The sequence below is a fragment of the Erpetoichthys calabaricus genome, chromosome 9, assembly GCF_900747795.2.
Source record: "Erpetoichthys calabaricus chromosome 9, fErpCal1.3, whole genome shotgun sequence".
NCBI lineage: Eukaryota > Metazoa > Chordata > Cladistia > Polypteriformes > Polypteridae > Erpetoichthys > Erpetoichthys calabaricus.
Window position 1 is genome coordinate 149195991 of NC_041402.2, and position 16647 is coordinate 149212637.

At 35.9% G+C, this 16647-nt stretch overlaps 1 protein-coding gene across 1 annotated transcript in view; it reads right to left on the reverse strand.

Moving 5' to 3' along the window:
- The window catches only part of zw10 (zw10 kinetochore protein), a 34437-nt gene extending 18135 nt beyond the window's left edge, over positions 1–16302 (reverse strand). Inside the window, exons 1-8 of the mRNA XM_028810303.2 lie at positions 16036–16302; positions 14350–14484; positions 11848–11949; positions 9111–9188; positions 7535–7694; positions 4528–4677; positions 3643–3837; positions 706–869 (exon numbers count right to left, since the gene is read on the reverse strand). Of these exons, the coding sequence (XP_028666136.1) occupies positions 706–869; positions 3643–3837; positions 4528–4677; positions 7535–7694; positions 9111–9188; positions 11848–11949; positions 14350–14484; positions 16036–16140 (1089 nt within the window). The 5' untranslated portion in view covers positions 16141–16302. The remainder of the gene's footprint in view (positions 1–705; positions 870–3642; positions 3838–4527; positions 4678–7534; positions 7695–9110; positions 9189–11847; positions 11950–14349; positions 14485–16035) is intronic.
- Positions 16303–16647: the final 345 nt, after the last annotated feature.

Sequence of the window (16647 nt, forward strand, 5' to 3'; positions counted from 1 at the left end):
GAAATAGGTGAAATGAGAGTATGCAAACTATTTTCTTCTTGTTATAACTGAATTTAACTAATTTACACAGAAAAAAATTAATATTTAATTTATTTAATTATTTCATCCCATTGGCAAGATCTTTTTTTGTGAATTCTATTATTATACCATGCAGAGTTACAGAAGAGTCTGAAAGAAAGATATACAAATTCGGTGCTCCTTTTGTTTTTTTGAGAGTTTACAAAGCCTCAATAAGTGCCAGTTATTTGGATAAACTAATTATCAAGCAATACTTATTTAGGTTTGTGGTGCCTCACATAAATTTGAGTAACTTTGGCCACAGTCAATCAGAGTCAAATGGTGTTATCTTGGAAATGTCCAATTCTGGCACTTGACAGCCACAATGCCTGCAGTTTATTTTACAACTGTATCTTTTTAATTCAGTGTCAGTGTCCAGTTGCTGTTACTGGAATTAAATTCAGACAAGTCAGACAATAATCTGAATTAATCAAGCTCTGAACATATAGTGCACAATCATTCATTCTTACAATAATCACAAGCAACTCTTGCAGCAGTTTTCTGTTAGCTTAGTTTATTGTACATTACAGATTACATACATTAATTTGTAACAAGCACATTATTTTTCATGATGCACAAAGATATTTTTGATTAAAATATGTAAAGCCAATTATATTACAAAAAAGAGGAGTCCACTTTGAAACTCACCTCTTCATACTGCTCCAGCTGGCTGCTGTTTGCTGGTATAGAGTGAACTAAACATTCTTTGATGATACAGTCACACATTTCTTCCCAAATCAGTTCACCCAGCACTTCAGCTAAAGTGATAGTCAAGCTTTTATCGGTTTCAGATAGATGTTTCAGAGGAATATCTAAAAATAGAAACACTGAAGCTTTTTTACCAAATATTTTCAGATTTAAAAATTAAAGACTTAACTACAAAAAAAACTGGTCCGATTTGAATGCAGACTAGATAGGAAAATTTAGCAAATCCAGATGATAAACTGATTACACTTAACCAGCATTTGAGAACAATACATTAGTCTCAAAAGAACAAGGACAATAAACAGTGAGGATTCACATCACTATGAGCTTCAGATGATTTTACTGCCACTGTAGTACACCAACAACCATGCACTGTGAAAATTATTGAGTGAATTTGATACACAGCAAATTAAATGTTTAAAATGTAATGTTTTCACAAAGCTCAGTGTTCACTTCAATGCGTTACAGCACAACTCCCCAACATCAGGACAATACTAATAATGATGGTTGCAGTGAGGCTTCCATCTTTAAGAAACAAAACACCAAATGAGCAGAGGACTACAAGACAGGCCAGTGCAGTACCCATATTGAAACATCAACGTCATTTTCATATATATCCTTCATGAACTATATGGTAAGGTCATAGGGTATGGGCCAGAAACTGAAAGGGTTAGGAGGAATTTATTGTGTGTTCCTATAAAATATTGTCCATACACTGCTCTAAATTGGGGATTCTGTGCAGAGCATCCTGGAATGGTGTCAAGTTATCTTCAGCTACAAGCATCTTTTCACAAATATGATCGTCATATGCATAAATGGTGATGATGTAGAAAACTATGCTCACAATATTAGGTCATGGGTGCAAAGGTGCATCATCTATGACATCTGGTCACTGCTGTTATTTTTTGGTGGCCTGACACTACACTGGTAAGCTGGGTTGCAAAAAAAATGTGACAGCCCCTTTACAGTCCAATAAAAGTCAAAGTCAAAATGCCACGCAATACTATAAAATCTAGCCCAATATTCGTCAGTCTATTTCAAGTAAGAAAACCGACACCCAAGCCCCTTCCCGCCCCCACCCCTAAGCTGCAATTTTTTTTTTCTGAATGGCAGAGGTCTGCCAAAATGTACAACCTACAGAGAAGCTTTTAAATAAGTTTCATTAAATAAATGACTGCAGAAAAACAATTATGACAAAAGGCAGTTGTTATGTGTGTAGTATCTTTCTTTTAGATGACACACATTTTTTTCTTTTCTGAGTAGAAATAACTTAACGTTTAAATCTTCCCTTAAACGAAAGTTATGACACCACTAAACACAAGCAACCTAATTAGGTAAAAATATGGTAAAACATATTTTGTTCACATAAGAACCATCCTTTAGCTAAAAAAATATAGCTAAAGTTATAAGCTATAACTTAAATATTTCATAATTTAATTTTATTATAAATATTACATTTAAATTAAGACTGGATTACATACTAACTAAACTGCAGGGTTTAACCTTCTTATTATCTCATAGAAAAGAAGCAATCAGCTGTTTTAGGTCATGACTATTTCCCTATATCTTTCAATATTTTTTAAAAAGTTATATCATTTCAACATATGTTTACCAAATGTTGTCTGATAATAGTATATTAGCCGTGATTTTTTTTTTCAGCATTTTTATTTTGGATACCAATATGTGCTTCCTTCACCCCCAAACCCCGACAGAGTATGACTGCAACAGACAGTTGTGACGGACTGATAACTACTGCAAAACCTAATTATTAATAATTAGGTAGGAGTAGCTGTGACTGAGAGGTCATTGGTTGAATGAACTATAACTGTCTGTGAAACTGACAGGTTCTAAAATTTAAATGAAGGGTGTGGTGTGAGATTTTCATGATTTGCAAAAAGCTAGTTTCATAGACTAAAGGAGTGTGGAAATGCAAATAGACATTTTTGTCTTTTCAAAATCATCCACAATTAAAAAAAAAAAAAACAGCTCATAATGAGAGCCACAACCAAACCAATTATTTCCTACAGACACAGCCTCAAAACTTGCAACTACAGTGATTAAGTCAGATATCCTATTGCCTGTGCTACAAACTTGCCACTTTCCACCAATATAATACCTAACTACTCACAGTTATCATCTAACAGGAGTAGCCAAGATAAACCAACAAACGTTATTTTTTTACCTCAGGTTTTAGGGTCAGTGTCTACTAAGGATCTACATGTATAGGCAAATTTTCATGAATATTGGACCAATTGTATTTGGTAAAACCATTTTTTAATCAGAGCATGTACAATACATACCAAACTCACACAAACCAAACATGATTTATTTGTTTGACTATTCATGCATTTTCAGGTCAATATTATCTAAGAGAAAAAGGAAAACTTGAACAACAGCAAGTATACATTGATCTATTAAACTGTCATTTAGCAGCTGAAGAAAAATATATAGTAAGTATACTTGATTCTCTATTTTCTCGAACATGTTAGTTGTAAGTATCACCTTGTGAATTTCCCATTGGGAGTAATAAAGTATCTATCAACTTAATATCTCAAATTAATATTAAACATGAGGAATCTGATTTATAAATAGAACAACTAATCATGATTCTGCTAATATCATTATGTCTCAAGATGTATACCATTACTATTGTGTTAGTAGTTTACACTGGCTTACTTGTTTTGCATGCATCACAAAATCCCTCAGTTGAACTTTCACCTTTCTTTCATTCATCACTGTCTTGTAAGAGTCTTTCATCTTTCTACTCAGTCATCCTTTTGATATCCCTTTCATGTCTTTGGAAAGATCTTAAAATTTCTACATTTTCCAGGTCACATAAAAACGATTAATGAATCAACATGCTCTATATGATTTGCATACCAAAAAGATTCTTGTGAAGCTGTTCCAAAACGGTCCTGACTTTCTGGTAAACAGCAACAGGAGATGGGTGATTCAGATTTGTTTCCTCAAGATAAAATTTTAGAGTGGTGCCCTGGTCCGGATGCTCCATCAATATAAGTTGTAAAGCAGGATATGTAATCAGTGGTTTTAGGACATATTTCAACAGAACTTGACCTAAAAAACAAAGAGAGCCTCTTAGCAATTAAAATCTTATGCAGCCCTTATGTTTTTACTTGCTAAAAAGCCCTTGTATTTTCTATTAAATCCAATAATTGTCTTTGCCACTAATGACATTAAAAAGTGACAGAGGTCTGCACAGCTGCCTCACAAATCAAATGTTGAATCCAGCACCATGTCTTTGTCAGAGAGGAGTTTCCACATTCACTCCATGCCTACATGAGTTTTCTTTTGGGTACTCAGGTAAGCAATCCATTTTATCAAATTCCGGTGTGTTTAGTTAAATGCAGATTCCATTGTGGCCCTACTGGAGAGAGAGTGTGTGCATGTGTAGGTGTTTTTGTGATTAAGCTCTGCAATGGATAGGAACTCTTTCTAAGGCTGTTCCCTGCCTTATACCCAATGCTACAGGGATGGTGACTGGGCTTCTGTGACCTTGAACTTGATCAAGTGGGTTTGAGAATGGTAAGAAAGGTCTTTGAAACTGGTACAATTAATGATGATCTTTCTTAAAAACAAACATAGGAAATTAAAACATTTTGTAAGAAATTATTACATTACAGAAAATTACAACAACAGCATATAATGAAGTTGCATTACTACAAAATACATAAAGCATTTATGATTATTTTAGTGGTAAAAGTATTCAAAAATAATATGAAAAAGAATATCCAATCAAGTCATTACTGAAAAGCCTAATCTTTGAATGGAGTTCTCCGAGAACAGAGAATGCCTGCAGGACAGAGGGTAACACAGGTATGTTGTCACCATTTCCATTTGAAGCTGATGAAGACAGGTGTAGCTCTGTTTTTAAAAACGTTTCCAGTGTAGATGGTTCTGTATAAGAAAAAAAAAAAAGTAAAAAATACAGCATTAAAAACAATGTGTGAAGAAATTACCTTAAAATGCCAAAGAAATTACTAATATCAATTAAATGTTCTATGCAACAGTCTGTGTCAAGAAAGAACACATTTCAAAATTTATAAGATACAACATTTATTACAGCAATGTTATTGTGCTGTTATCGCAATAACAGAAACCTGGCTAAATAACAAAGATGGGATGGACCATAATATAGAGGGATACACATTTTTTAGGAAGGACAGACAGAACAGAAAAGAAGATGGGGTTGCTGTTTATGTGAAACGGAATTTAAGTGAAAGTCTTCTTCAGTTTCATGATGAACCCAATTTTAGTGAGGGCGTCTGGATTCATGTGGAAAACTTTAGGAGTATGTTATAGGCCCCATCCAGGCAGACAGTAATATTAAAAAGGCAAGTTTACAGGGAGATATTATAGTCTTGGGTGACTTTAACTACCCAAATATCAACTGGGCTAATCTTGCAAATAGTGAAGCACGAGTTTTTAAATGTTCAGTGACTGTTTTTTAACAATGTACGTTAAAGCACAAACGTGAGGTGGGGAAGCCTATCTAGATTTAGTATTTGGAAATAATCAGGATGGAATTGAGAGTGTAGAGGTAGTTGAACCGCTAGGGTCAAGTGACCATAATGTAATTCAATTCTCAGGTGCTTTGGAAGAATGACAAAGCAAAGACCAAAACTGTTAAGTTTAACTTTTTAGGGCAGTAGTATAGGTTTAAAAACGCTTTACATGTAATGCAGGACAGGTACATACCAAGATACAGAATTAGTAGGAAATTTTAAAAAACCTCTGCAGGTGGCTAGTAAGTATTTGAAAAGAGCTGCAAAGGAATAAACATCTGTATAAGGCATACAAGACTATCCATCCATTATCCAACCCGCTATATCCTAACTACAGGGTCATGGGGTCTGCTGGAGCCAATCCCAGCCAACACAGGGCGAAAGGCAGGAACAAATCCTGGCCAGGGTGCCAGCCCACCACAGGGCACACATACACCCACACACCAAGCAGACACTAGGGACAATTTAGGATCGCCAATGCACCTAACCTGCATGTCTTTGGACTGTGGGAGGAAATCGGAGCACCCGGAGGAAACCCAAGCAGACACGGGGAGTACATGCAAACTCCACGCAGGGAGGACCCGGGAAGCGAACCCAGGTCTCCTTACTGCGAGGCAGCAGCGCTACCACTGCGTGGCCCCATATAAGAAGCTAAAAGGCAGTTAGACAGGAATATAGCAGATGAGGCAAAGGACGACCCAAAAAGATTCTGGAGGGGGTACTGGACGATTTGGAAATTGTAGAGGGTGAAGTACTGCTCAGATTAAATTGGCTGAACTCAAACAAATCACCAGGACCAGAAAATATTTATCCTTCAGTTCTTAAGGTTAGTATATATTATATATACAGTATACCCCCCTGATGCATATTCTTAGGAAGTCACTGCACACTGGGAAAATTCTGAATGACTGGAAAATGTTAAATGTTATCCTGTTATATAAAAAGGGTGATCAAGCAGATCCAAGAAACTATAGGCCTGTAAGCTTAAAATGCATCACAGGTAATTTACTGGAAGGAATTATTATTAAGGAAAAGATTGAGCAACACATGGAGACAACAATCACCACGGGTTAAATATATGTGTGTTACTAACATGCTGGAATTCCATGAGGACTTAACAAAAGGACATGAATTAAAGTGGAACATACAACATTATTTATCTTGACTTACATAAAGAATTTGATAAGGTTCCACGTGAGAGGTTGGGAATGAGATTAAAGGAGAAAGCAGAGGGTTATGATACAAGGAACCCTATCAGAATTGGCTGATATTAAGAGTCGTATCACACAAGGATCAGTGCTAGAGCCACTGTGATTTTTAATTCTTATAAATGATTTGCATAGGAATATAAAATAACAAGCTGGGTAAGTTTGCAGATAATACAAAGCTAGGTGGACTCTCAGATAATCTAAAATCCATTGAATCCTCACAGAGGGCAGATTTGTGTCAGTTGAAATTTAATGTAAGTAAATGTAAAGCATTACACATAGGAAGTAAAAATGTTAGGTTTGAATACAAAATGGGAGGTCTGAAAATCAAAAATATATCTTATGAGAAGGATTTAGGAGTCATAGTGGACTTGTCACTATCAACTGCCAGACATTGTTCAGAGGCCAATTAGAAGGCTAACACAATGTTAGGTTATATGGCACAATGCTTAGAGTACAAGCACAAGGAGGTAATGCATAAGCTTTATAATGCAGTGGTTATACCTCATCTGGTATACCATGTGCAGTTTTGTTCTAGAGGCTACAAAAACGACATAGAAGCACTTTAAAAGGTCCAAAGAAGAATACCCAGGCTGGTTCCAGGGCTATAGGGGATGAGTTATGAGAAAAAATTAAAAGAGCTGTGCCTTTTCAGTTTAATCAAAATGAGATTAAGAGGTGATATAGTTGAAGTGTTTAGAATTATGATGGTAATTAGTACAGTGGATTGAGACTGTTACTTTAAAATGAGTTCAACAAGAACACGGGAAAACAGTTGGAAACTTGTTAAGGGTAAATTTCACACACACATTAGAACGTTTTTCTTCACATACGGAATCACAGACACATGGAATATGTTACCAAGTAGTGTGATAGACAGTAGGACTTTAGGAACTTTCAAAACTAGACAATGTTATTTTGGAAGAATTAAGTGGATAGGACTGGCAAGTCTTGTTGGGCTGAATGGCCTGTTCTCATCTAGATTGTTCTAATGTACACAAAAACAAACAAACAAACAAAAAATCACTAGTGTTTTCTTGCCCTTTGGGGAAGGAAGTTTCCACACTGCAAGTTTTCGCCATTCTTCTCCAAGATGATAAAGCAGGTTCTGCTTCTGAATGGTCAACTCGGTGTTCATTGCTTTTAAAATCTTCAACTCACAGCCGTTTCTAGCTTTCAAAGTTTTCAGTCCAGTCTCAGCCTAAAAATAAAAATATTCTACATGAGTATGTTCTTGTGACCTGCGGACTTAAGTCTATTTAAAGACTACTTTAAAAGTACATTTATATTTAAAGCAATTAGGAGAAAGAAAGAAAAAATGATCCTTGAAGCAAAATGCCATTTTGCTTATTTTTATGTTGGACCTGATCAATGATATCTATTCAGTATGCGTACACACACACACACACACACACACACACACACACACACACACACACACACACACACACAGAATGACATTATACATTTACTGATGTATTAAACAAACACAGTACTGATGCAGCCTCATAACTTTAATTAAGCAATCAGATTTGGAAATAGTTGTAACTGTTTCAAATGGCCACAAGATGGCAGCTGGAATACCAAAAGTGATTTAGTAGTGCCTTTAATTGGTTGTTATTCACACACAGTGCTAAATACATTAGTATATTATCTCTTTTCCTTTAAAAAAAAAAATTAATTAAATGCCACAATTTCCATTTGTTTACCTCCCTCTTGTTTTCTTTTTCTTTTTTTTTTTAAATCACAAAATGGTAAAAAAGCAAGTGTCTCTACAATATATAACAGTGTCTAGATACCACAATAATACCTAGCTTGATGGTCTAAATGTACTTCCAAATATGCTTAAAGCTATTACTAATGTGTCTATTCAATAACCTGATGTGCTAAAGATGAATGCCTGACAGAAGCAAAACGGTCTGCATTTGAAGTTACCATATGTACATGTCCAGGTTAAATCACATTAAAACTAGAGGGTCTCACAGCTGTTAAGACTGCATACATTATATTGCATTCTATAGCACAACTATATTATAACACTGGAGCAATTTCAAACTTTTAGAAGATTTAAAAAAAATTTAATTTTATTTTTAGCAGTCATGTTAAAAATGCTTTACTGTGTCACAATGTCTACAAACAAATTTACCAGAATGCACTGACTTTGGATAGCTATTGGCAACATGTTTTAGAGTAATTAAATACTTTATAGTTTAGTTATGAAATGGGGATGAGTACCAACACATTAAATAAGATGATATTTAAGGAGTCAGTGTGCCAATGCCCTGCCCATGTGGCATCATCTCTTCCACCCTAACCTGTACCAACTCTTAATTCTACTAAGGCATAGTCGGTGCATATCTTACATATGAGGGTTATAACAACATACCAAACTAACAAAACTTCTAGGATAAGCTGCCTCTAAAGGAAAGAAGGTATGTTCAGCTATGACCGCAATCTGTGGTGCTATTACCAGACATGAGCCTTAATTCTATAAGGCAGGTACTATTTAGCATTAATGTGGTCTAAAAATATTAACAGAAAACAAACCAGTGAAGGTTACTGCACAAAACAATATATTTAATTACAGTAGCGATTAACAATTCAAAATCTGTATTACCCTTTGAAGATTATGGGCTGCTAGACTGTATTTCTTTTCCAGCAGTGACTTATGATAATCTTCAATGGCTGTATCAAACTGAAAAGAAAAAGAAAATCTTACATAAAAAAAGTTCATAGCACACAACCATCTTTGTTTACTATATTTGTGCGAACTAAAAATCTCTCACACCCACGCCAATTTTCTTTATTTGTGTGGCAACAGTTGATGACCATCTTTACAACATTTTTTCCAGTTCTTCATGGCTTAGCTACAGTAGCTCTGCTGTTGATATACTGTAAATACCCTATGAGAGGTAACGCAGTAATGATCCAGTTTGACCCCATTCCAATTTAGAAAATACATTATTAATCCTATAATTCTTGGGACATTCCAAACATTATAGTAATTACCAAAAGTCCAAGAAGCGTAACTCTTGACCATTCTGTATATTATATAATCTTTATAGTACCTTTTATATAACTATATATTATATATATATATATATCACTTTTTCCACATTTTGTTATGTTACAGCCTTATTCCAAAATGGATTAAATTCATTTTTTTCCTCAGAATTCTACACACAACACCCTATAATGACAACGTGAAAAAAGTTTGAGGTTTTTGCAAATTTATTAAAAATAAAAAAACCTGAGAAATCACATGTACATAAGTATTCACAGCCTTTGCTCAATACTTTGTCGATGCACCTTTTTAAATATGATGCCACAAGCTTGGCACACCTATCCTTGGCCAGTTTCGCCCATTCCTCTTTGCAGCACCTCTCAAGCTCCATCAGGTTGGATGGGAAGCGTCGGTTCACAGCCATTTTAAGATCTCTGCAGAGATGTTCAATCGGATTCAAGTCTGGGCTCTGGCTGGGCCACTCAAGGACATTCACAGAGTTGTCCTGAAGCCACTACTTTGATATCTTGGCTGCGTGCTTAGGGTCGTTGTCCTGCTGAAAGATGAACCATCGCCCCAGTCCGAGGTCAAGAGCACTCTGGAGCAGGTTTTCATCCAGGATGTCTCTGTACATCGCTGCAGTCATCTTTCCCTTTATCCTGACTAGTCTCCCAGTCCCTGCCGCTGAAAAACATCCCCACAGCATGATGCTGCCACCACCATGCTTCACTGTAGGGATGATATTGGCCCAGTGATGAGCGGTGCCTGGTTTCCTCCAAACGTGATAGCTCAATCTTTGTCTCATCGGACAAGAGAATTTTGTTTCTCATGGTTTGAGAGTCCTTCAGGTGCCTTTTGACAAACTCCAGGCGGGCTGCCATGTGCCTTTTACTAAGGAGTGGCTTCCGTCTGGCCACTCTACCATACAGGCCTGATTGGTGGATTGCTGCAGAGATGGTTGTCCTTCTGGAACGTTTTCCTCTCTCCACAGAGGACCTCTGGAGCTCTGACTGAGTGACCATCGGGTTCTTGGTCACCTAACCCTTCTCCCCCGGTCACTCAGTTTAGATGGCCGGCCAGCTCTAGGAAGAGTCCTGGTGGTTTCAAACTTCTTCCACTTACGGATGATGGAGGCCACTGTGCTCATTGGGACCTTCAAAGCAGCAGAACTTTTTCTGTAACCTTCCCCAGATTTGTGCCTCGAGACAATCCTGTCTTGGAGGTCTACAGACAATTCCTTTGACTTCATGCTTGGTTTGTGCTCTGACACTGAAACTGTCAACTGTGGGTCCTTATATAAACAGGTGAGTGCCTTTTCAAATCATGTCCAGTCAACTGAATTTACCACAGGCTGACTCCAATTAAGCTGCAGAAACATCTCAAGGATGATCAGGGGAAACAGGATGCACCTGAGCTCAATTTTGAGCTTCATGGCAAAGGCTGTGAATACTTATGTACATGTGCTTTCTCAATTTTTTTATTTTTAATGAATTTGCAAAAATCTCAAGTAAACTTTTTTCATGTTGTCATTATGTGGTGTTGTGTGTAGAATTCTGAGGAAAAAAATGAATTTAATCCATTTTGGAATAAGGCTGTAACATACCAAAATGTGGAAAAAGTGATGTGCTGTGAATACTTTCCGGATGCACTGTATATCAATCAAAAGACATATTCTCAGTTATCCACTTTTGCTATTAGAATGTAAACACCTTATTTAAAATATTAGTAAAGAAATCTCTTCATGGTATATAGGTACACATTCCCATAACATTTGGCCAAAACCAGAAGTTAACTTTAAACATTTCAGCCCTTATACAATTGGACAAATATAGATTTACTGATTCTAAGAGAGATAGTGATGCCAATGTGTGTGTGTACATCTTTGGGATGTTTTTTTTCTTTCACACATAATCTGCGAGAACACGTCAAAGGTCCCAGAGACAGTAACCATACATTCGTATTTAAACAATTAATTATAAAATTAAGTTCTTGAAGAAGAAAATGTGGCACCAAAATAAAATAAGACCTTAGTAAACAACAACAATAATGGTTGGAATAACACATAATGTAAGAAATTATAAACTACAATTTTAAAGAAAGGTATAACATTTTTTGTCTTAAAAATGGCAGCAAATAACAGAAATACTACTTCATCTCTACAAGGTCCTTTAAGATGCAATCGAAATAAATTACAATGAATACAAGATTTCATACCTCTTAAAATGTATCAAATCCATGATAAACTTAAACAAATAACTGCTGTATACGTTCCATTGCTCATACACTAATCATATGACACAAACACTGCTCCCTTTCGTAGTGAATATTTAAATTTTAAAATTATTTTCACCTCTTGTAGCACTCTGAGTACACTTAGCACCATGGTATTCTTTTCTAACTGTTGTTTAAGATCTGCAAACTCTGTAACGGCAACATGGAGATCCTTTTGAACCTGAAATAAACAGCATCATATAGTAAACAAAAAAAGGAAATGTATCAAATGTTAAAAAAGTTCTGTAGATTTTACTGTATGTATGTGTCAGATTATAGAAACAACCAATGGTTAAATTTCAATACATGAAATGTGTCTAGTATGTTTTATTTGGACATATAAAGTTCCATGAGGGCTGCACCAATGCTAGTTATGAGCAGATGGAAATAACTACACTATTACCAAAACGTTTACCACTAATATTTAAACAGTCAACTTCTCTAAAGCATATGAAAAATCAAAATACGTTGGTATTTTTGAATTAAATTTTGCTTATTAAGTTGTGATGCACTAAATTTTGTAATTTATATAAATCTGCATTTTTCTGATTATAATTATACAGTATAATAAGGCAGTATAGCATAAGGGAAATAATTCCTTAAGAAAAAAGTCTTTTAAACTTATCAAATATAGCTGAACCTTAATAGATGCAAATTTAGCTTTAGGTAAAAAGAAAAATAAATAAGAAAAAAAGCTATAGCTCAAATGTAATTTCTTTGGATCACATAAAGACGCGCTATAGCTCGAATGTTATTTCTTTGGATCACATAAAGACGCACTACAGCTCGAATGTTATTTCTTTGGATCACATAAAGACGCGCTATAGCTTGCATGTTATTTATTTGGATCACAAAGATGCTCTATAGCTCAAAAGTTATTTATTTCAATCACATAAAGACGCGCTACAGCTCGCATGTTATTTATTTCGCCAATGCTACACCTTCCAGATCTAAACACTATAGTGGTGTATGTGCCCAATAAAAGTCTAACTGCATTCTCGTACCATTGCTTGCGTACTAAAGTGTCAGCAGGTATTTTTCGTGACATTACACGTGTAATTTGTGAGCATGCCCCTGACGATCAAACAGAGGAAGCTCTGCAGTTCACTTGTGACTTTATGCTGTAGATCTGGCTCTTACATACAAAGGACGGTGCATGTGCCCAAAACATTAACATTTATATGTCACTTACATAAAAGCCAGATCTAATGTTATTTACTTACATGACGAGGGTTCTACATCGGATCAAGAATGTACTTTTGCCATCGCTGTACTTTGTATATGTACATGGGAAGCTCTGCACTCGTGATTTTACGCTGTAGGAAGTAAGTAAATAAATAAAGGTAAATAGGTAAATCGAATGTTATTTACCTTGAGTTGTTTACTTATATGACAACGGTTCTACATCGGATCTTGTTTTTATGTAAGTAACATATAAATGTTAACATTTTGGGCACATGCACCGTCCTTTGTATGTAAAAACCAGATCTGTCACGAGTGCAGAGCTTCCCATGTACATATACAAAGTACAGCGATGGCAAAAGTGCATTCTTGATCCGGTGTAGAATCGTCGGCGTGAGTTGAGTGTACCTCTGTTATAGTGCGTCTATGTGAAAACAGCAGTGTCAAATGTGTTGGGGGGAGTTGGGAACGTGAACGCGGCTGAGAGAATAACAGAATAGAAAAAAACAATGCTAACCTTTACAAGTATCATAAATTACACCGGCTGTTACAGACTGGAATCAAATGTATGTTTTTATTCTAAAATAGTAAGAACACGAGCAGCGCAGTTCTCAAAACGGACTCACCCAGGTTCGAACCTGTGAAGCTTTGGCTTCAAGTCAGCAGTTGATACCGTTGCGCTACCAAAGCTGTCATAACAATTTTGTGTTAATGTTGCAGGTAAACGCGGGTTGTTTTTCTGCAGTTATATTCAAGCTATAGCGCATCTTTATGTGATCCAAATAAATAACATTCGAGCTATAGCGCGTTTTCTGCAACTATATTTTTGAATAGAAGCGCACTTGTTCTGTTATATTTGTACCTTTTGTGAAAATGTTTCTTTGATATTTGGAATTCAGGCTTTACACATTATGTACTTCATGTCTACATTTTGTCAATTATTACTAAAACATGAAAAACATTTCTGTTTTAACGATGTGTTTACATAGATCGTTGTAGATACGGAACACACATGAAATGCATGTGTTCCAAATAACGATATAGTATTTATAAAAGGTGTCATTTTGCTTGACTTCTCTCTCTATACAACTCCAAGCAACAGACACGTAGGTAAGCAGATTTGAGCTGAGAAAACTGTGCCGCGGTGGGGGGATGTGATAGTAGGCTGCTTGCTGCTTATCAACACATTTACAGGACAAAAGACGCTGATAGAGAAGTGTGAAGCGATTTAAGGTGGGACGGATCTACAAGTTTTTTCGTAGGCTCTGGTAATTCTAGTGTTAAGACATTTATTGGCCATACCCTCGTCCTCTGAGGATACACTGCGTTTCTTTGTACAGCACTTTGCAAACAAAATAATCCCATCAAATACTTTAAGCCAGAACTCTGCAATTCATACCTCATTTTCAATATGTGTTCGAAGATTATCAATGTCATTGGAAATGTTGTTGACTTGGTTCATCAGATCTTCTGAATTTTGCATGCTTGGTAGAAACTCATCATACTTCTTGCTGATCATGTCACAGACTTCACACTGCATATAATTAAAATATAAAAAAAAAAAATCAAGATTATTAAATGCCTGCTACAAAAACAAAGATACATGATCTTTTTAAAGAAATTAAAACACAAACACACTCACTCATCTCAAAGCACAGTCTTATACACAGGATTAAAATATTGATAATCGAAATAACCACTTGGAATTTCTAATTAGGTGTTTTCTTGATACCCAGCATCATTTGAGTGTAAGAGAACAGATGATAAAGGCAGTCTGCGAATATGTGGAATTTATCATTATTGTTGCCCTCTGCAATGTGAAACCTGTTTAGTTTTGAAATGAATTTTCACACCAGTTTTTTCATACATTTTAATATACGAGCATGGACTGCATTACATTTTTTGGATACAGCAATTCAGCCATGCCTGATCTTGGGCAATTTCACAAAGGATTCTTCACAAGCCTAATGAAAACAATTTCTACACTCATTCCTGTTTTACACAGATAAACCAGTGCTTTTATTTTTTTTTTTAATTTTACTTTCTATTATCCACCTATCTGGTTACCAGCATCCTAACTATGGTTACTTTCTGTCTTACATCCAGTTTTATCAGCTTAGGACCCAGATCTCTGATTCTACATTGGACTAAGCAAGTCTGGGAGGATACAAAGATGTTGGATTATTTGCAGTTAAGTAGCTTCAACCATTTATTTGGTACACTGTGTAAAAGGAAAGCTATTCCACTTATAACGTTCTATTTGTCACACAAGAACAAGTGTCATTTATTTTCCACAACGCACACAAAACTGCTCCATTTATAAGGAGTTACTTTTATTAAAACTTACAGATAATAACCAAAGGCCAATTATACTTTTTAAACCGATTTTGACATATATTAACGTACATCTATCATCAGGTAAAATTACTATAAAATTACACTACGTAGCCGGAAAATAAAATGTATCAGTTTTGTCTGCGTCTAAAAGTTAGAAGGACTTCACATGCCATTTGAAATAACAGTCGATTTAATACAACAGTGCTTTAAATTACATTTTGAAACCTAACAGCGAATAAAATATTAGTAAAAAGCCTAGTACAGAACTTCAGCATAGTGGGTTCATGAACTAGGATTCTAAGATAGATTTGCTATTACACGTTTTGGCGTTTCATAATGTTATCGTGCTGTATGTTCTTACAACTTGTTGTTTTTACCTTTCTTTTTTTTTTTAAATAAAGAAGGCCCAACGTTTTGTAAACACTGTACATTACTACTGAATTACTCTATGTAGCATATTTGTTTAAGACATTGGGACCATACTTGCTGGTACATGTCACTTTCTCACAATGTCCTTTATATATTTATATGTTAGATTTACAGCTCTGGTAACAAGGCGAGTAAGAAGAGCGGTTTGCGCCTGACATCCCCAGTATTCGCCCGCGTTGACGCCACGCCACGTCACTTCTACGCAGCAGAATCCCACCGATCGCAGTGCCACGCGGGGTAAATGTTTACTTGTGGAAAGAAAAGAATGTAGGAAGATCGACATCGGCTTGCCCATCACATTTTCTGAACTACCTCATACCTTGATCTCCTCCACTCTTCGGGACAATCTGCTGATTTTACTACTCAAGTCCTCTTTTTCCAGTTTGCCCGAGTTTGCCAGCACCTCAGTAACAAACGATGCCATTGCTCTCAGTACATAAACAAGGCTAAATCTAAATGTCCACTTCTTCTTGCTGTTACTTGCACTCCACTGGTTTTACTCCAAATGCATGTACCCGTCCGGCTTTACTCCTCTTTCAAATTTATGTTAAATGAAAAAAAAGGCAACTTCCTCTTCAAGGAGTGATGGGCATTCTGGCAGTGCATGCTGGGATTGGTAGTTTTTTTATTACGTAGAAGCGTTTTGAACAGTGCAGAGCGAACCTGAGTTTACAATTTTAAAGAAGACAGGGGTGGTATTTCGGTTTTAACTTTGAACCTTGTGGGTCAGTATCGAAATCAAGTAGTTGTTATATTTTATTTGCTAGTGTTTTTTACGTAGAAGTGTTTTGAACAGTGACGAGCGAAGCTGAGGTAAGAATTTTAAAGAAGACAGAGGTGATATTTCGGTTTTAACTTTGAAACTTGTGGGTCCGTATCGAAACTAAGTAGATGTTACATTTTATTTGCACAAGTTCTACATGGAAGGCCT